General features: G+C 40.1%; 1 protein-coding gene across 3 annotated transcripts; it reads left to right on the forward strand.

Annotated features, from left to right (window-relative positions):
* The first annotated feature begins 2,197 nt into the window (after positions 1 to 2,197).
* Positions 2,198 to 14,724, forward strand: LOC307032792 (progesterone receptor-like). 3 transcript variants are annotated; one of them, XM_079671055.1, is made up of 10 exons: positions 2,209 to 2,729; positions 2,847 to 3,232; positions 4,157 to 4,293; positions 4,535 to 4,651; positions 4,992 to 5,108; positions 5,193 to 5,396; positions 6,327 to 6,471; positions 7,459 to 7,589; positions 7,742 to 7,893; positions 13,550 to 14,724. In XM_079671055.1, the coding sequence occupies exons 1-10, from the start codon at positions 2,391 to 2,393 to the stop codon at positions 13,712 to 13,714; spliced, it is 1,893 nt and encodes a 630-aa protein (XP_079527181.1). In that variant the 5' UTR covers positions 2,209 to 2,390; the 3' UTR covers positions 13,715 to 14,724. The 3 variants fall into 3 exon arrangements, with proteins under 3 accessions (XP_079527180.1, XP_079527179.1, XP_079527181.1); XM_079671054.1 differs by having other exon boundaries at positions 2,198 to 3,232; positions 5,196 to 5,396; XM_079671053.1 differs by having other exon boundaries at positions 2,208 to 3,232.
* Positions 14,725 to 20,938: the final 6,214 nt, after the last annotated feature.

The following is a 20,938-nucleotide window of genomic DNA, read 5'->3' on the forward strand; positions in this document are numbered from 1 at the left end:
ATAAGATGGCATATAGGTGCAAGCAGAGGTAAACTGCTATTTTATAAGTGTGGGGGGGGGGTCCCTCACCTCCTCTAGGGGGGGTCCGGGAGCATGCTCCCCCGGGAAGATTTTTTAATTTTTTATATTGAAGTTAAATGCATCAACCTCGTGCACTTTGAGAGCAAAATGAATTTAAGGATACATCTCTCAACACCCATATGAAACAGAACTGTAAACAGATTTTCTTTTTCTTTATGGGTATTTTACAAATCACTCACCTTTTAAACTGTATTCTTGTTTTACTGTCATATAGTATTTCATAACTGTTTTTCATGTATTCTCATAAATGGTGACCAAACCGTTTGAGACCCACTGAGATAACTAGACTAAAGTTAACTATCTAAACAGAGTCCCTTACCTCACTGAGCTGTAGTTATCTCTCAGTCTGAAAGGACAGAGCTCTCCCTTTCCTTGTTTTAGAAACAGCTTTTAATATCCGTTAGCGCAGCTAGCTAACCAGATGCTAACAACAACAATGCAAATAGTGAGTTTGGTAGAAATATACTGTAGTAAAGTTATTTAAGATGATGCCATAGTTATTGAAGATTTCACATTATAAATATTCCCCACAATTATTCAAAAGCATATTCTTCCAAACTCTTTGCTGTAGTATGACACACAGGAGACTATTGATGTGTGTAGTGAGTTTGGTAGTAATAAGCTTTATAATAGTAAGTTATTTAAGATGATTTTACATTATAAATATTCCCCAAAATTATTCAAAAGCATATTCTTCCAAACGCCTTGCTGTATGACCACCAGGGGACTATTGATGTGTGTGGTGAGTTTGGTATTAATAAGCTTTATAATAGTAAAGTTATTGAAGATGATGCCATATTTATTGAAGATTTTACATTATAAATATTCCCCAAAATGATTCAAAAGCATATTCTTCCAAACTCCTTTCTGTAGTATGACACACAGGAGACTATTGATGTGTGTGGTGAGTTTGCTAGTAATAAGCTGTATAATAGTGATTGAATATTATTGTATTATCTTTTTTCGGAGTTGCACTTTGCAGACGGTCCCTGAGCACTCGGTTCTTCTCCGGCTGCAGATAGAGACCAATGTAATGTGTCCAGGACGGCGCGTATTGGCTTTTTTTTAAATCAAAATGTGATTGTAGTTCGTTGTCAACCTTACCACGGTACTTAGGAGACGTCATTTATGTCTGAATAATGTCTTGTTCATGAGTTATTGATCCGTGAAATCAGAATCTCTCAATATCGTTCCAACTTTACTGAACTAAGCCAGAAGACCGTCTCATTTCCTAGACTGCTCGGTTTGCTGTTCCTTCACTTTATTTTTATATTTATGTACATTTATTGTGGACGAAAACTTAGCGTGAGGAAAGGCAAGTGTGGCGTGAGTGCGTGAGATATGGGTTAATTGCGTGACTCTCACACTCAATGCGTGAGTGTTGGCAGCCCTGCCCCTGCCTCAATGTCAAGTTTTTTTACTCCTGATATGTTCCTGACTTCTGACCCTATTCTGACCTTAGTACCAACATGATTTCACATCTCTATGGAGCGAGATTTAATGAATTTGACAACCAACCCTTTACTTCCCTTCTCAAAATAACCTAATTTAATCAGTCTATCTAATGTAAATAAACATAGAATAAAATATGATTATGTGAAAATAATCTTGCGGTAGGCTATGTTGCGCTTTGAAAGGCTTATTTCATCCATCTCTTGTTCCTGACAATGACATTCTCATCCATCACATGCAGACTATTAGACCCTTCATTGACCAACGGTATACAATTATATTTATTTTGATGTCTTTCAGAAAAGTCAATGATTGTGCAGGACAAGTTGTATTATATCGACCAACATTCACCGTGTAAATAAGGCAAACGAATACAAACAAGCTCACCTTTAATTCCCACAACATAGCCTATTGAGAAAGAGAATATTATAATTTAGAAAATCCAATTCTGAACAAACATGGCAGCTTTAGGTGAGCATGTTTCTAAAGAAGCCTGTCATGATGTGGCGATAATTTAATCCTTGCTATTCTCACTCACGAGACCTCAACATGCCAGAATTCTAAGACAAGTTACACATTTTAATCGTTACTTATTGAGCGAGTTTCTACTCAGCCCCCGAGGAAATAAAACGGAGCTTTGTAAAAAAAGAAAAAAGGCGATAGGAAACAAGTGTCCAGCCCTGCTTTCATTCGTGGAACAGCTCGGCGGGACGTCCCTTCATACGTTTACAGACCGCTGCTCTGTATTATTTCCTCCTCCGCCGACACATACGACTCTCGCAGGGTAGGCGTTTTCTCGCCTGAAGTGAGTTGTTTTATTTTGTTTCCCAGTGTAACCAGCACACTGCTCACACAGTATGGCCTTTCGCTCGAGCTTAGAAGAAATATCAAACTCTTTAATAAACGAACGCGCGGACACTGCAGACAGCTGTGCTTCTTGCCCAACTACCGCTGAGCTAAGTAAGGCAGTATCGGTGTCACTGGGTTTAGACTCAGTGTCCTCTCCGCTTAGCAACATGAACCAGTGCTCCGGCAGCAGCAGCAGCATATTCGCAGACTTCCACCACACCATGGAGAGTAGTTCCCGGGAAGTTCAGGAGTTACAAACGGCTCCTAATGTCAACTCAGACAGTCTTCTATTACGTGACACTGCCCTTAAAGACGACTTTGGAGAAGTGTGCCACGGCATTCAGCAGGTGAGCTGCATGGATCTGCTCACATCGGGGGACATAGACAGCGCGCAGAATGGGGCGCGTGACCCTGTGTTATCTAGGTATGTCTGCAGGGAGTCTAACCTGTTCATGAACCCGCAGGAAGAGCTGCCCGCGCCCTCTCAGGTTGAAGAGATGTTGCCTTTGACTCCATACTCTGCGTACTCCGCAAATCCGAACCTATACAGGGACACTCCGGGAGCGTGGTGCGCCCGAAGCAACCGATTCGAGCCGGAGAGGGGCGGTTTAAGCGCACGTAATTTGTTGTGCAAATACTGTAACTGTGGGCCAGCATCTCTCGGATCCATGCAGGAATGCCACTGTCTCTGGTACAGCAAGGAGGACAAAGGTGGCGTGCGAGCAGCGATGGCACACGGCTATGGCCAAATGGAAAGTTACCAAAGTGCAATTCCTCAAGGACGCGGCACTCTTTCCACTATCAAGACTGAACCATCTGTTTGGCTGGATTGCTCTGATCGCACTTTTAGGTAAGTACGTTTCAATGATTTGCTTTGACTTGGTTTTTGTTGGCATAATATCGAGAGTGCAATTATACTGAGGGCTTCATTCTGTCCACCCAAGTTCATCTTTTTTTTGTCAGAAATAAAAGGACAAATGCACCGTGAACATTGTGTAGTGACCATGCTTTTATCTGCCCAGTTGTTGTATGTTGCTTTGTTGGATAAGGGTTATGAACTTGATCCTTTATTACATCCATTGTCTAAAGCTGCAATCTCCTCCTGTTCTTCTTGATATTTATATAGAGAGCTTCAGAGGATTTTTGGACATGGCTGCACAAATAAATAAAATCCACCTAACATTGCATTATCCTCTGCTATGCGTTGTGCTGCAGAGACAGCTGTGTAATCAGCATTACATTATTTGGGCTCTAACAGCCACATGTGCTCATCTGGCCTTGGCCAAGTTGTGTTTTAGTGTGTAGACTGAATCAAAGTTTACCTTATCCCTAACTTGGACTGTCCTGTGACTAACTACATAAAATACCACTTAATATACCACTGTCACTATAAACAAGAGATAAGCACCTGTTGCTGCATCTGGCTTTGAATAGAAGAGAATGTCCTGATTTTACTGCCCATAAAAAAAAAATGTAACTTTGCTGGTTAATCACAGATGTGCCTCACTTGTTATATAATCAATCATGGAATAAGGAAATGTTTTATAACTGGATTGGATTTAGGGAATTAGTGCCCTGGATGTCATAACAGGAAGCCATCTCTGAGACAAAACCTAGTGACCTAAATCAACTGCTAACACGCCTAGTTTAACTGTCTGCCTTTGTTCATGCTATTGGCAACTGTTCATGATGAAACCATTTCAAAAATGCAGAATCTGTGCCCACTGGTGAATCCTTTCTCTTTCATATCTTTGTTTATGTTTTATGTGTCCAGGCATGAGGATTTGTTCCCAGGTGTGTATCTGTCGGACAGGAGAGTGTGTCAGGTTTGCAGCGACGATGCCTCAGGTTGTCACTATGGAGCCGTCACCTGCGGCAGCTGCAAAGTATTCTTCAAGAGAGCCGCTGCAGGTGGGTGCGACACAAGTAAACACACACAAGTGCACACAAAGACACACACAATCACTTGAGCGCTGATTTAATTTCTTACGCCCCCTCGTTGGTGCATTCAGGCAGGGCACAGTGACCTGACATTATGAGGGCGAGTTTTTTCATGTTATCAGTAAACACCCACATATCAGCACTATGAGTGGAAGCCTAATCATTGTTGAAAACGCTCCCTCATCCCCCCGAAACTTTTCTGTACCACCAGGTAAGCAGAACCATCTGTGTGCCAGCCGGAACGACTGCACCATCGACAAGCTGCGGAGGAAAAACTGCGCCTCGTGCCGTTTAAAGAGGTGCTTCATGTCAGGAATGAGCCTCAAAGGTGAGGGACTAAATATAAAATCCCAAAGAGAGACTGAGCATGGAAAGTATGAGGGATTTTCATTTGAAAAGGGGGTCAGGGTGGTTAGATAGCTTACATGCATTGGATCAGAGCTGACTAATCAAATGTCCCTGCTTAAATACATTGTAACAAATTCGTTTCAGAAGAGCTTTTTCCTGGCCTTGCCCCTCTGCAGTGATAAGGAACAGAATCTGGCTTATACTCGTTTCGTTTTTTTCCCCTGATTTGCTTTTATTTATTGTGTAATAAATCAGACAAAACAACGTATAAATGGAGACTTGTTATCTCCTTTCGGCCCTGTTTTCTTCTCCTTGTCTAGGTCGTAGGCTTAAGGGAGCCGGACAGCCGAGGAGCGGAGAGGAGGAGCTTCCTCCGGCTCCCTGGGGAAACAGAGATGCCATCTTGGAGCCTGGAAGTGCAGCTGTAGCGGCTCAAAGTGAGGATAAGTGTCTCATAAACTCCACTTAACATAGTTTTACTTGTAATGTTACTTTAATACTCTTCTTCTGTATGTCTTCAGTAGCTTGCCTGGCTTCAGGAATTCCCCCAAGTGTCCGCTCATGCCGCTCCCTGCTCAGCGTCTTGCAGGCCATCGAGCCGGCTGTGGTCAATGCCGGGCACGATCACGCGCAGCCAGACAGCCCCGTGTCCTTGCTCACCAGCCTCAATGAGCTGGGGGAGAGACAGCTAGTAACTGTGGTGCGCTGGGCCAAGGCAATACCAGGTAAACCACTCTGGGCCAAGGTTGACTTGTACACGAGTCAACACCACATGTAGGTGTTTTTAGTTGATGTGTCCAGACAGATTGTATTGTGTTAGGCTTAGCAAAACCAGCGAGGTCACACTTTCTGAGCAAGATTACATTAAACATTACATTACATTGCATTTAGCTGACGCTTTTATCCAAAGCGACTTACAATAAGTGCATTCCACCAGGAAGATACAACCTTGAAGAAAACAGAATCATATAAGTAGTACATCAGGTTTCATAGAGCCAAACATTTCAAGTGCTACTCAACTGGCTTTAGATAAGCCAGCCCTTTATTAGTATATAAGTGCTTTGTTAGTAATTCTATCGCTCGAAGTGGAGTCTAAAGAGATGAGTTTTCAGTCTACGCCGGAAGATGTGTAAGCTTTCTGCTGTCCTGATTTCAATGGGGAGCTCATTCCACCATTTTGGAGCCAGGATAGCAAACCCACAAGTTTTTGCTGATGGGAACTTGGGTCCCCCTTGCAGTGCGGGTGCAGCGAGCTGTTTGGCTGATGCAGAGCGGAGTGCACATGCTGGGGTGTACAAGATAGGGGGATAACACTGAGAGGTACATTTCCCAGTAATTTACATCGACAGGAAATGTCTGATATCTGATCTTATATTTGTAATCTTGGGGCAAGGCCACGACATCACCAGATGGCAAGCCTCGCCAGGATTTGATGCATGTTGAACATCAGTTTGATGAGCCAATCCCTTTCAAACCTGTTCATAAATAGACCACTAGAGGGCGATAAACTCATATCTATGGGTGGAAAAGGCAAACACTGTATCCACACTGCTGTGATTCTTCTTTTAATTAGTATGAAGTGTTGATATCTATTAAACTGAACAGAGGAGTGTGATTTCATGATGTGCAGTTAATCAAAAATGTGTTTTTTACAGGTTTCCGTGACATGCACGTGGATGATCAGATGTCTGTGATTCAGTTGTCATGGATGGGGGTGATGGTGTTCGCGTTGGGATGGAGGTCCTACACACTCACCAACAGCTCCCTGCTCTACTTTGCTCCAGACCTGGTGTTCAATGAGTAAGTAGTGAAAAAATACTTTAACTAAAGTTCTGATATTGTTTTCAAAGAATGGAAGTTAGAAGAAGTTTGTCATGTCGCAGTTTCTTTAGCAGACAAATAAAGTTTGTGGCGGCCCTTAACCGCTGTAATAATCACTGTGACATTTGGCTTTTTTAGTGGAATACGAAGAGTTTTCACTTGTCACCGTGATGGGAAAGAAAAGCCACTTAGGAATACAAGCTTCAGAGAAAGATTTAGAAGAAATAACACGATGAACGGCGTCTTTTTCTAAGCGAGAGAGTAAACAAGTCTGTTGTGTTCTTACATTTTCCTTTGCGTCTGATTTACGTGGCCGCAGAGGGATCACCTCAGATGAATTATTCTGTTTCATCTCCACGAAACCATCAGTCCCCAGGAACTTCAGCGGTGTCAAAGTTTTTTTATTCTGATTCGCGCCGCAACCTCCTCCAGCCTTTATCAAAAAAATGTTTCCTGACACCTCAACTCCTGCTTTTTGTCCTTTCTCTGTACTTTCAGCAAACTTCACGCAGGGTTTTGAAAGTAAACGTTGCACTTGATAAAACAGAAGTAAATAACCACTAATTTCTTATCAGAAAATAGCTTTCCGTTTTTCAACGAGCGTGTTGCTGAGAATGGTAAAACCAGCCTCGGGCCCTTGGAGCAGCTTTCCTTTGTGCGACATTAGCAAAACACCTGCATTAGACCTCTGTCACTCTCTAGGGCTGCTTCTGAACTGCATGGAAATGGATACGCCTGCCCTTGTTGCTGACCCTCATTTTTCTCAGGCTCTACGTCGTTCCCTTTTCCATTATCCAACTCACTCATTTTATTCTCACCTCTGCTGATTTTTCCACCTCGGCGTCCATTAATTGTCCTCCTTCTTTTCTTCCTTGCCTGACGCTCTCTTTGCCTCCTTATGTCGCACCCGGTGCTCCTTCTCCTTCCTCTCACTCACATCGTCCATTTTTTGTATTCCCCCTGCAGCCAGCGGATGCAAGTGTCCAGTATGTATGAACACTGTGTGAGGATGAAGGTGCTCTCCCAAAGGTTCTGCATGCTGAAGGTCACCCAGGAGGAGTTCCTCTGCATGAAGGCCCTGGTCCTCTTCAGCATCAGTGAGTCCGCTGGGAAAAAGGAAATAATACGTTGAATGTCATGTCGAGCAAGTGAAATAAGAGTATAATAGAGTTCAGCCATTCTTCTGGGAATTGATGGGATGGATAATGTCTGTGAGATTTATTGTTGTGTTCTGGGTTTGTGGTCACAGTGCCAGTGGAGGGCCTGAAGAACCAGCGTTGTTTTGATGAACTGCGGACCTCCTACATAAAGGAGCTGGACCGCTTGGCGAGCCACCGCGGAGAGACCACCCGCACACAGAGGCTGTTCCAGCTCACTCAGCTGTTGGACTACCTCCAGTCGGTAATACACACTATTCTACACGTATATGACGAGGGAAAAGTCAACAGCCATTGCGAAATCGAACCAAATTAAAAACAGTTCAATCCCAGAATAAGAGTCGGGTTTATCACCGTCATAAACACAGCGTGAGAAAAGTGTTATAAATAAAAGAGAAAATAGAACTATTAAAAAAACGACTATAAAATATAAAGACATGTTAATAAGAATACTACAAGAGAAGTACAACAACAATGAGACACATTACTAAAACACCTTTCATATTTGCTCACTTAAAATATTATGACTGGTCTTTTATAGTTCTATATCTACTCTGTCGAGGTCTGGGGAAATGCATAAAATCACAAATGTAGTTCTTGTACTTCAGAAGATCATAACATTTGTGAAGAGAGCTGATGATCAGGAACTAACCAAGACTGTAAATTATAAACTTACCTGCTTTAAATGTATGGATGGACTTTAAAACTTGCACAATTAATGTATGAAGCAACAAACTGCAACATGCTTCCAGACTGCATCCAAAAGTGGTTCCAACTTAGAGTCAGTCACCAGTAACTAAGGGGAATTTGCAAGTTAAAGAAATTAAAGATTAGACGAAATGCAAAACATTTTCAATAGTAATGAAAAGGAAATTCCAATTTGGGATAAACTTGAATGATTTAAACAATATAAAAATATAAGAAGAGGATAAACAAAGCTGAAATAATAAGTAAATACATTTTCAGTTTGGACTTTTGGGGATTATATCTAAATGTAGTTTTTTCTTTTTCAGTGTATACTATTAAGGATAGTTGTATGATAGATGACCTTTTAGGTCAGCTTTAGTTTGTCAGTATTTGAAGAGAAATTAAATAGTTTATTTCTTATTTTCATATTGGTGTTTGAGTAGTGTGTCAAGAATCAACAAACTGACCTAAACTACTTAAATATATAAAACCCCAAAATTAGATTAGATTAAATATACTTTTTATTGATCTCAATTTGGGAAATTTGAATTCAAAGTATAGTAAAATAGAAAAAAAGAAGATATACTTCTATAGAGTATATCTATTGAATACACAATGTAAATATACAGAATTGAAGGCGTTGTACATTATGATAGGCCAGCATAACACAAACCCACAACATGTCATATACAAGATACCATTTACAGTTAAGTTAGAAGAGTAATTACAGTTTTTAAATTACATTTCAATATATTCAAATGAAACATCAGTGGGATCTGGTTAAATGCTGTGACTTTAAACTTTCACCTTTATGTAATTCAAGCTAGTGTCAAGGACCACCATGAACCAGATTGAGTGTGGATCAAAGTTCAACTACACTGAACAAAAATATAAATGCAACACTTTTGTTTTTGCTCCCATTTTTCATGAGATGAACTCAAAGATCTAAAACATTTTCTATATACACAAAATAACCATTTATCTCAAATATTGTTCACAAATCTGAAAAATCTGTGATAGTGAGCACTTCTCCTTTGCCGAGATAATCCATCCCACCTCACAGGTGTGGCATATCAAGATGCTGATTAGACAGCATGATTATTATACAGGTGTGCCTTAGGCTGGCTACAACCCTAACCCTAACATGTCACCCATTGACACATTAAAAAATTGTTTTAGGGTTCAACCAGTCAGGTTTAACCCTAACCCTAACATGTCACCCACTGACACATTAAAACATGTTTTAGGGTTTAACCCTAACCCTAACCCTAACATGTCAGTGGGTGAATGTGCGGTTGCTAACAAGTGTCTTAAAAAAGATTTCTAAATGTCATCCCACGGAACATTAGCCACCTTTAGCTTAGAAGAGGCACAGCCATGCTACCGCGATGTAGTTTGTTTATAGCCTAACATTAGCTTTTACTTCTGGCAGTTGTATTTTAGCTTCAACTATTATTATAAAAGTGGTGTTAATATGTGGAGACTATCATAAATGTGTGGAAATATCCCAGGGAGAGAGGCCTTGGCTATGATACCCTCCGGGTCTTTCTACAAACATACATCATATCTGCACCGCACTGTAATGTAATGCTGTAGCTGTAAGACGCACGTTCAAACTAAATACAGTATCAACAGGAAACAGCAGCATCAGCTGATCACATCTGCAGATGCAAACATGAAACATCATGAAAAATAAACCTGTTTTGATATTCTTCACACCTGCAGGTGATAAGTGTGATGTTGTAAACCTCGGGTTGACTGGAATACACATTGCTCACAGTGCCAACAACGTGAGAGGGAAGGAGGGAATTTTATTTGTCCAAATAAAATTCAGAGCATATTAAAGCAACCAAGGAAACTTGCACCAGTTAGGACAATATAAATAGTTGTACATCTGTTTTTACTAGCACACCAGCATTGCTCTTGGTAGACGCCTTTATCACGACACAATACACATTTAACAGACCGAAGTGTCTAATAGGCAAGTGCCTTGAAAAGCTTAAAGTCCAGCCTGAGTCAGAAGAACTGTATGCTGCATTTAGTTAAAGTAGTGTTACATGTGAAACCACAAAAGCTTTAAAGAATAAAGAGCAGCTATAAAAGAAAATAATGCCTTACAGAACAACATGTATCTTTCTTTGTATGTGTTTATGAACATTATACATACACTATCCACCATAGTGTCTATTAATGCTTTACGAAACAAGAAAAGATAAGAAACTAACAATGCATAGCAATGTTGAGCGAAATAGCAACAGTTGAATCACAACACAACAACAACAAAATGTCACAAGTCAAGTTAGCCCATATTAAAATCCATATTTCAAAGGTTTAAGGTTAAAAACTTATTTTTAATTCATTCTCAAGGAGTTTTTTGTCCTACAATCCAAGGTGAGTGTTCCACAGTATTAAACAAATGATAATAATAAGAACAAAATTCAAAATGTGTTGAGTTTTTTACTAAATTAAATGGTTCCAATGAATGCTATACAACCCTTTTTATTGTTTTTGTTTTACTATAATTTGCACATCCCTCTACTTCATGTACAGAAGATGCAAAGATAAATAAAGTCATTTAAACCTGAAAGAAAGCGTCCATGGGTTTCTTCCTTGGCTTTTTTTAAAGGAGCTATATCATTTGAAGTTATTATTATTATTATTATTATTATTATTATTATTATTAACGAAAGTATATTTGAGGTCATTATTCCAAAAACTGTGCATACCTGGACTATAAACAACTCTGTTAATGGAGATATTACTACAGATTGCTGTTTGTGATGCCACCACTAGAGAGTGCACATCGACTGCTTTCCTCCTCAGTACTGTCGTCATAGCTTGTAAAACTAATTCGTAATAGCAATCTAAAGAAATAAACCTTCAGTGGTTGAGGCGAGCCCAGAAACGCTGGAAAGTTTCCCCCCGAAGAGAGCCGAGCTGCGGCAGTTTGAGCCTCAAATCTTTCACTGTGGATTTACTCTTAAAGGCTCAGCTTTGTCAGTGTCCCGCTCACATCTCAGATCTCCTAATGCCTTATGAGTTGGAGGGCAGCCAGGGATTGTCTGGCAGGGCCCTTAAGGCAGAAAAAGCGGAGTTGATCAAGACCCTGCAGTTCAGACCCCTCGGCTTCCCCTCGCCTGAGGGGCTTACAGCGGCACAATGAGTGTCATCTCTTAAACCACCTCTTAAATCTCATGGCAGGAGACAGCTTCCATGTCTTTTTCCCTTTCCCCCTTTATCTGAGGGCTTTGTTCTCTTTCAATGCTGCACACATACACAAGTCACATCTCTGTCACTAATAACCACCAGTGGAAGGAGTACTTTACTTAAGTCAAAGTAGCATTACTAGATTGTGACACTATGTGCAATATACTGTAAGTTCCATCACTTTAATACACTCGCTGCTATATATATATAACTATGTGCAATATTATATCATATTATTATTATTAGTATTATTAATAATACTATGATAACGTGCAATTACGTAACTGCCACTACGTTTTAATTTTTGCACTATAACTACTAAATACTGCTAATGATAATTGCATTGATTGTGTGACTTTCTATGTGTCTACGTTTCATGTTGTCTGTGGATGTTTAATTGCTCTTTTTGCTGCTGTGTTTATTGTGTTTATTGTATTTTGTTACTCTGGCACAACAATTTCCTTCGGGATAAATAAAGTCTTATCTTATCTTATCTTATCTTATTGCAAATACTCTGTCACAGGTGATGCATTCGAAATCTTACTTGAGTAAAGTTACAGAAGTATTGGAATCACGATATTCCTGAAATACTAAAAGTACTCACTAGGCATAATGGCCGCTCTAAGATTCCTATCCAATACAATCTTTTTTTTAAATCATTTTATCTTTTGCTTATTAACTTTTATACTATTGTTTATTATGTTCCCATTATTTTTGAAAGAGACTGATCGTTGGAGAGTTGTTTTCTTTAAATCTTCTTAATAGTTCCTCAAATCCATTAGTCAATGTCCTCCCAGCCTCTTTAATTTTATAATAATGCATGTATCTCACTTTGACTGCAACATTTAAACATTATCTGAAGAGCTGCTGTCCAACTAATGTTTTTTATCCTTCCTTTAAAATATTATTTACATTCATTTTTACTTTTAATTAAATGAAGATATTCATTTATTGGTAACTTTACATATGAGTTGTGATGTGACCCTAACCCTAACCCTAACCCACCTAGCTGTTAAAGGTGGCGCTGGTTTCGATTAGCTAATAATCTGAATCTGTTAAGTAACTAAAGCTGCCAGATAGATTTAGTGTAGTAAAAAATGAAAGAATATATTTAAGAAAATTACATTTTCTTTTTTGAAATGTAGTTAGGGTTGAAAATAAATTATTTTTATATTTTATCTAAATTACCTCATGCACTAGTGCAATATCCATTGGAGGCAAAATATTTGAAAATATTGTTCTATTGAAATGTTTGTGTTGCTGCAGAGCAGTCACAGCCTACAGATTCTCTTTACACACAAACAAGTCACACTATGATAATTTTACACTATATTTTTATGATAATTATTCCCATTATGAATCATATTGTAATTCCAGTCAAGAATAATTGCAAATAGGGATTTATTTTCAAAAAGTGCAACCCTTAGTGGAGTATTAAAGGTCCCCTGTTATAATGTCAATATATTATATATTTCAGAAATATACAAAATATGTCTCTGAAGTGTTTGGCTCCAAACCCCAAACAGATCACTGAAGCATCCCATAATCCCCTCTGTTTCAGCCCTGTTTCAAAAGTGCTGATTCTCTGTCTGTTACTTTAGATGAAAATAAGGAGCCACTCCCCACGCCCCTCTGAGAGATATTTGGTTAAAAGAACACAATGGTGCTCTAGGAGAAGATTCAGGTGATAAGGTGGGGTGGGGGGGGGGGGGTTACCGTGGTTGGTTATTGGCTAATGGTTACACAAGCCAAAAAATCGTTATGACATCATAAAGTTGCCGAAATCTGATCAGCTCATTTTCAGACAGGTTTTTATATAAATGGATATGGACAAAAAGTGAGCGAATCTTTCTTCCTGAAACTTTCAGAATCTCTTTACACAGAGGGGACACATGTTGATGTAGAAAATACTTGAAAAAGTGGATTTTGCATAATAGGTGACTTTTAAGTAGTATAAATGCAAGTACTTGAATAAATGTGCTAATAATCCCTCCTCTTCTTCTCAGATTGTGAGGAAGTTACACCAGTTCACCTACGATCTCTTCATCCAAGCTCAGTCCCTCCAGACGCGTGTCAACTTCCCAGAGATGATCTCCGAGATCGTGAGCGTCCATGTTCCTAAAATCCTCTCGGGCATGGTCAAGCCCATCCTTTTCCACAACACAGCCTAGAGCGGTGTGGCGGGGGGGGGGGGGCTCGTAATTGTCCTTTATGTGACTTGAGCTTCACCCACTTCTGGGAAAAGCTTAAACGGCTAGAGAGGGTTTATCATTTCATGAGGTGTAAGCCGTTTTTTTAACCTACTACAGGGTGACAGTGGAGCACAGTGAAGCTAAATGAAGTGCATTCAGCACATTCTTCCAATCTTATTGCATCTACTCTGTTCTCCTCCTGCCTGGTATCTGTATGAAATGTCTCATTTTTTCGCATGACTTCCTCCACACAGGCTAAACACCTGGCATGTAAGACTTCTTCTTCCTCTTCTTCTTCTGCATATATATATATAACCGACAACAGGTTATGTTTAATTTCAGGAGGGGAAAACCCTGTTTGCAGAGTTCACATCATCGTAGCCTGTCTGTGTGCAGTGGTATGACATTTGGATGAGCTTTTTAACAATGAATGTTATTGTGCACACCTGAGATGATCACATTTGATTGACAGGTAATAAACCGTCGGAGCATGCATGCAAAGAGGCAACGCTGTCTCGTCTGAGTATAAAAACATGTCTGAAAGCTGTTCTCATCCCTAGACATAATAGTCGACTAATGGTTTAGGCGGAGGCAACACACACACTCTTTTTACACCGTGAGTGACTACAACATTTCAATTGTGTATTTATGAATTTTGTAATTTTAAAAAAGGTTGCACTGAAGAAAGTATTTTGGCCAAATAGTCGCGAATGACTCATCATTTAACTAACTATTGGTGACTTTTCTTTTGCTTGTTTTTAAATGTCAAACATTATCCAGTTTTTTCCAAGATGGAAATTTCATACTGTTGTTACTTTTCTACAGTTTTCTTAAAAAGTGTTCTTTACAAAGTGCTCTGTTGTGAATCATCATCCAGTATCCATTGTAGCTTTTCTTCCTGCGAAACGATAAAAAGGTCAAGCCAAGAATCTGTTCATTTGTTGCAATACTTACAGCTTAATATGGAATAATAAACAACTGAAGCATGAGTGTGTGTTATTAATAACGAGCGCAGAGTGGGAGGAAATGCACACGGTTAGCATTACGGCACAAGTCTGAGTGCATAATGGTAATACACATATTCCCCGTCTGATATTTTACATTTCACTCTGATAAGCAGTAAAGTGAACAGACAGGCTTTTAGAAAACATCAGACAGACATATTTTCTGCCAGTGCATTACACACCCTCAGGATTATGGCACTCTGCACCCGGCCAGGTAATAGATCTCAGCAGGAAACTAGAACATATCATACTCAAACAAGAAAGCCTGGCAGATTTATTTCTCCCATTCATCCTAGAGGAAACAGCCATGTATGCTGATCCGGCATCAGTAATGGCAGCCTGTGTTTTAATACCATCTAGTGGCTGCTGCGGAATCTGCAGCAGAGAACTGAGACCCAGCAGAAGCAACATCTGCTGGATACATTCGCATTAGCTCGGTAATGTAATTGGACACGGATTTGCTCAATGTTTGAACAGGGTTACCATTAAATGGTCAGAGTCACGAGATGGGAGGTCATGGCAGTAAAGGGGAGAGTAAATAAAGAATGTGTTTCAATTAGACGCGTAAGTCTGGGTTAAATAGAGAAAACTTAAGGAGGCTCTACAGGGGAATGGAGTAAAAACAAACAAATATCGACTTGAAACTATTCATGTTTACTATTCATACTAAGGCAATTATTATTTGATATTATTAATTGTCTATGTGGCTTTTAACATGCAAATTAGGGATTATTTTATCACTTATGTTCACAATTGGTTGTTTTATTTTGTTGACATATGAGTGTCAATTTATAAAGTTGCGGTCGGAGTTTTGGATATCTCTTTTTATCACTCCATAAATCATAGAAATACTGTCAGCAGCCATAAAAAACGATTTCCTCCATGTTTTTAGGAATAACATGTTCCATAAATCAGACTATACATAAACAAACAAAACTTTTTAAATAGAATTGCGAATTAAACTGCGCATTTGGTAAATGTTCCTATGTGGAGATTTACGAGTCAAAGTATGAGAAAAAAACTATTTTGACAAAACTGCCTTTTAAAGATAAATATTGTAAAATGTCATATATTTTGCAAAACACATAAAAACGTATTGAAATGTTTAACTAGTAGATATAACCATGACATTTCCTCATTTCCCCAGTTCATATGCAATAAGATGATTTATTTTGAATAACAAGTTTTCTGATTTTTTTTTAAATAAGCAAAATGATGCCTACATAATGCATTTAAAAATATACATTTACTTTTGTTGTGAATTCAAGAGAAATGTACAGACACAAACAAAATGTATTCAATAAAACACCTAAAAAACATTTAAAATTGAACAGTGATGGGAAAACGATGTTTCTGCCTTGCACTAATAGATCATCTGCAAGCTACAGCTTAATTTTATTAGAAGATGAAATATAAATAACAAAATTATAGTAACATTTATTAATATCAGAATAAAAAAAAAACATTGGTTATAGAAAATGAAATCACATGTTTTTTATACATCATTAACAAATGTCTGTAGGGCTAAAGAGACGATGACATATCTCTGAGAGCTGGTTTATTTTTTACATCTCATTAAAATAGCCCTGTACTGTAAAAAGCAGTCTGTCTGGGTAACCTCCACCGCCATTTTAACTCCCATTTCCTGAACAACCTCTTTCAACAAGTTATTTGTCCCTCTCATAAATTAATTGGAGCTGAACGAAGTTTGGGATTGAAAGACATGCTGAAATATCACTTAATTCTCAATATATTCCACGCCGCACATGCCCCTCTGACTCTGACCTTAAAAGGAATGGTTTCTTGTAGGTTTTTTTGCAATGATCAAAAATGTATGTGTTGATGTCGACATTTGAACTTAGCTCAGATTCCATTTGATTTCGGTGTTTTCTCCCGGTCTGCTCTGCATCAATATTACATGCCTACTCTTGCAGAACAAGGGTTTTTTCTTCTGCTGGGTAACGGCAAACCACGGAAAGCACAAACACACTGGCCACAAACAACAAAAAGTTGAAATGATTTCCTGATGTGGAAGTTAAGGAAATGGAAGAAATTCAATGTGCCTTTGAATGTGAGAGTCTGACAACAGAAAACAACTCAAAGACGGATGAAAACCCACATTATCCAAGCTGAAATGGAATTGAAATGTGCACAATACTTCTTTCAACCTCACCTAAAAGTCCATCAATAATGTCTTTAACACCAGGTTACTCACAGCTAGAGTGACCGGAAAACAATTAGATTGTGGAGGTGGTAAGATGACACCCCTGAATGGGTTGTTTCTGTGGCCTGTCTAATGGAGGGCGATTCCTACTCAAGCACTAGTCCATTAACAACCAATTAACTTCCTATTAATATTTTACCAGACAGGGCCCCTCTTCTTGACGTGTTTTAAGGAGCTTTTCCCAGGAGTGTTTGAACATGAGCAGCTTTTAGCGCAGCATAAAGAGGCCTGTGTAATGGGCTGAAGGAGGAGGACAGGCAACCTGATAGCACTGAGAGCATGAGGAGGGGAGAGAGGGGAGAGAGGGGAGAGAGGGGAGAGAGGCGAGAGAGGGGAGAGAGGAGAGGAGACAGACTTCTGCAGCTGGCCCGCCACCAGGCCAGGCCCCGAGCCGAGCCAGGACCCGAACACACACGGCAGGGATAGGGAATGCACGACTTTAAGGCCATGACACGGGATCAGAAACGAGTGGTTACATTTTGTAGAGCTGCAACTATCGACCAATCCATTATTGTATCAACACAACAAATATCAACAACTATTTTGAGGGTTGATACGTTTTAGAAATGGCAGAAAATGCTGATTCCATTCTTTTAAATCTGGAGATTTCCTGCTTTTCTGTGTTTGTGAAGAGTTATCTTTGGGTTTTGGAGTGACAAGACACCTAATGACAGCATCTTGGACTATTTTGGGACATTTAGGATAAGATAATTAGGGAATGTCTTGGGTCACAGCAGCATGCTAACAAGGCATTGCAAAAGTGGAAATGGAAAAGAGTAGAAAATAAACAAAGATAAACAGTAAATATAAACATTTCAGAGAACAGAAAAAGAAAATATATAAAATATATGTACATATTGACAATGAAAGATATATATCTGTCGTATATACACTATGAAGGGCCACCCAGCCTCGGAGACCCCACCGGGGGAGACCCCCTCGGGGGAGCAGGAGTACAGGTTTTAACCCTGTGCTTCAGCCGCTGCTCTCTTCTAACCCTTTTGTTGCATTTTTTTTATTTCATTTAATTTTTTTAACACAGACCAAACAGGGCTTTTATAAACTTTTATTGGTTTTATTACAGGAGTTTTTAAATAGGTTTTTAAACAAAAAATATGTACCCGAGAGCCCGTGCACCACGCTGCGCTCCTACGGAGCACCGTACATTCCCCAAAACCCTAACCCTAATCATTTTCTCTATCTCACAGTACACCGTAATTAGTCTACTGTAGATCATTTCATTTTACTTTCTGTTTCATCTAAGTGCATAGTTTAATTACTTGCTGGATTTTAGTTAGACATCATTGTATCACAATATTTTATGGCACTGTTTTACTTCCGTATTACTTTATTACTAGCTATTACTGAAGTATATTGCATGTTGCACTGTCAACGGGGCCTGGAACTAAAGATTGTCCATTGCCAACCACTACACTAACTTATATGACAACAACCTTTGACATCGTGACATTTATAAATCTAACAATGAATCAACAAATTGAGAAATGTTTCACCAGATTAATTGACACAGAAAAAAAAACTTTTGTTGCAGCCCTAGCCATGCTTTGAGGGTAACTTTGTTTTTAAAAGTCCAAGGTGTTCCTGATGAGTGTTTTTTTTATTGAACAGCAGTTTTGCCTTGGGGCTTCAACATAAAATAAGTGTTAAAACAGGAATATCCACCTTGCTCCTGCTCTGCCCTGAGCTTTGTGCTGTGTAAGGCTGGTTTGGGTGGACATTTTAAACGAGTTCAGGGAAACTCCCTGCCTCGAGACAAAAAGAAAGCGCGAGAGGGAGAGAGGGAGGGGGAGGCAGAAAGTAAGAGAGAGGCCATTATGACTATAGCCCGAGGCTACTCCCAACGGATAAGGCATTTGTCTTCACTTGAAAGTATGATTTATTTTTCCACCAGTCAGAAGGGTTATGTTTGTCACCGCACACTGAAAGGACTTTTTGGAAATAGCAGCAGAAGCAGACATGGAAAAAAGAAAGAAAGAAAACGTCTAATGCACTCTTCCTCGTTTCAAAGACTTCCCTTCTATGGTTACCTTGTTTGAGATCACTTTCAGTCCTTATTAACTTTAGTTAATCATACTGAACCTTGTGTCTAATTTATCAGCAGGAGTAGTGTGTGTGTTGATGATTAAGAGAAAGAGGGGAATGTGGGAAGGAGGGGTAGGCGGGGGAGAAAGATGTGGTTGTATCAGGTTCCCTCCACTGGGTGTAGATGTGGTCTTAGATTTCTCTCTGGGCTGCTGATTAACTGTGCGTGTGTGTGTGTGTGTGTGTGTGTGTGTGTGTGTGTGTGTGTGTGTGTGTGTGTGCGTGCGTGCGTGTGTGTGTGTGCGTGCGTGCGTGTGTGTGTGTGTGTGTGTGTGTGTGTGTGTGTGTGTGTGTGTGTGTGTGTGTGTGTGTGTGTGTGTGTGTGTGTGTGTGTGTGTGTGTGTGTGTGTGTGTGTGTGTGTCTGAGCTGGGAGTGCACCGAGGAGGAGAGAGGAACTTCAGCTTTAATTTCCCCCAGCTCCAGATATTACACCCCCGCGCTCCCTGTTTTTATTGGAACAGAGACCAAAAAACACCAAGTGTTTATGATGCATTAAAACATGGTGGGGAACTCGAGTGTGGAATTGTAAATCTATACATTTGGCTGTGTCTCTTCGACGCAGAATTAATTCCTTTACGGAGGATTCTGTGTGTTTTACGAAGACTGATGATTGCAACGCGCCATGAAATCATATTTATCATCTAGGAGGAGGACAGAGATTGGAGAGAAAATTCTCCAGCGGTCGAGGAGGGGGGAAATAGAGGGAAATCGACTGAACCAAAAAAAAGGGGGAACATGGGAGGAGTCATTTCAGGGGATGAAGCACAGGAAGAAGGAATTATTCTGCTTTGCCCTAATGACCATTTGAGCAAACGGACCACATTACATTCTATTAACTCCTCTTTTGTTGTCGGTGAACTGTTAATGATGCACAAAGGGAGCTCGGCGCTGCTCTCCTGGACAATACATACTTCTAATTATTCTCAGGAAAATGTCGACAGCCTTTATACCTGGAGACACATTAGCCGGCTCTAATTAGAGTACATATTCTTCTAGTTTAACGCAGGTATTGCCAGCCCCCCTTCTCTGTCTCTCATGTGTTTGCCTTCATTATTTGCCTCTTCCTCTCTTCTGTGCTCTCAATTTACTTCCTCTGCCTCCATCCTATTTTTCGCAGCACCACTAGCTGTGACAGTGTCTGCCCATGCTCCCGCCATCCCCCAAGTTCATTATATCAGTACACAGTGTCCATGCCCTCCGCCCCTCGCAGCCCCTCGCAGCCAAACGCAATGTGACAGCGCCGCCACAGCCCTCATTTAAAGCCATCACAGGACAGATTTCCCCTTCCAAGGCTCCCGTCTGCAGCCTGATAGATGGGACCTCTGTATGTTCTCGTGCGCGTTCACGCGAGCCTGTTGTTATTTCGCGCGTGAAACTGTGTCCATTCTCTTCGGTTTAGTCTGCATGCATTTGTATGTTAGTTGGAGCAGGCCAATGTTGGAACCTGTCAGTAGTGATTCTCCAAACAATGTGTTATGATATTATACCGACTTTGTTTCCACTCTCTCACATACTATGTTTTGAATTTGAGGCATTCTTTGCTCTGTTAGAGTGCTGCGTCTCGGTTTTTAAGTGTTTCGTGTAAGGCCTTCCATTTCTGCTTATTGGAGCAACCCTTTGGGGTGGGGTGTGTGTGTGTGTGGGGGGGGGGGGGGTAGAGCATGTTCAGGTTCGGGGAAATGCTGCAGCACACACACACACTTTCTGATATCTTGTCTCCTCTAAATATTATACTTGCAGTTGTAGCCTCAGGCATCGGTTCTGTGTCATACTGGGAAGGTCAAAACACACACACACAGATACATCACACACACACCCACATTCACATAGATTTCAAATATCTCTATCGGCCTTCAGAGATTGTTTTACGG

This window comes from Notothenia rossii, assembly GCF_949606895.1.
Source record: "Notothenia rossii genome assembly, chromosome: 3".
NCBI classification, from domain to species: Eukaryota; Metazoa; Chordata; class Actinopteri; order Perciformes; family Nototheniidae; genus Notothenia; species Notothenia rossii.

What these genes read in the sequence shown, in the direction of transcription:
- LOC307032792 (XM_079671053.1), top strand. Translation starts at nt 2,391, where the DNA reads ATGGCCTTTCGCTCGAGCTTAGAAGAAATATCAAACTCTTTAATAAAC. An exon ending in TGCTCTGATCGCACTTTTAG is followed by an intron (nt 3,233 to 4,156) that starts GTAAGTACGTTT and finishes TTATGTGTCCAG; the next exon opens with GCATGAGGATTTGTTCCCAG. An exon ending in TGTTGGACTACCTCCAGTCG is followed by an intron (nt 7,894 to 13,549) that starts GTAATACACACT and finishes TCTTCTTCTCAG; the next exon opens with ATTGTGAGGAAGTTACACCA.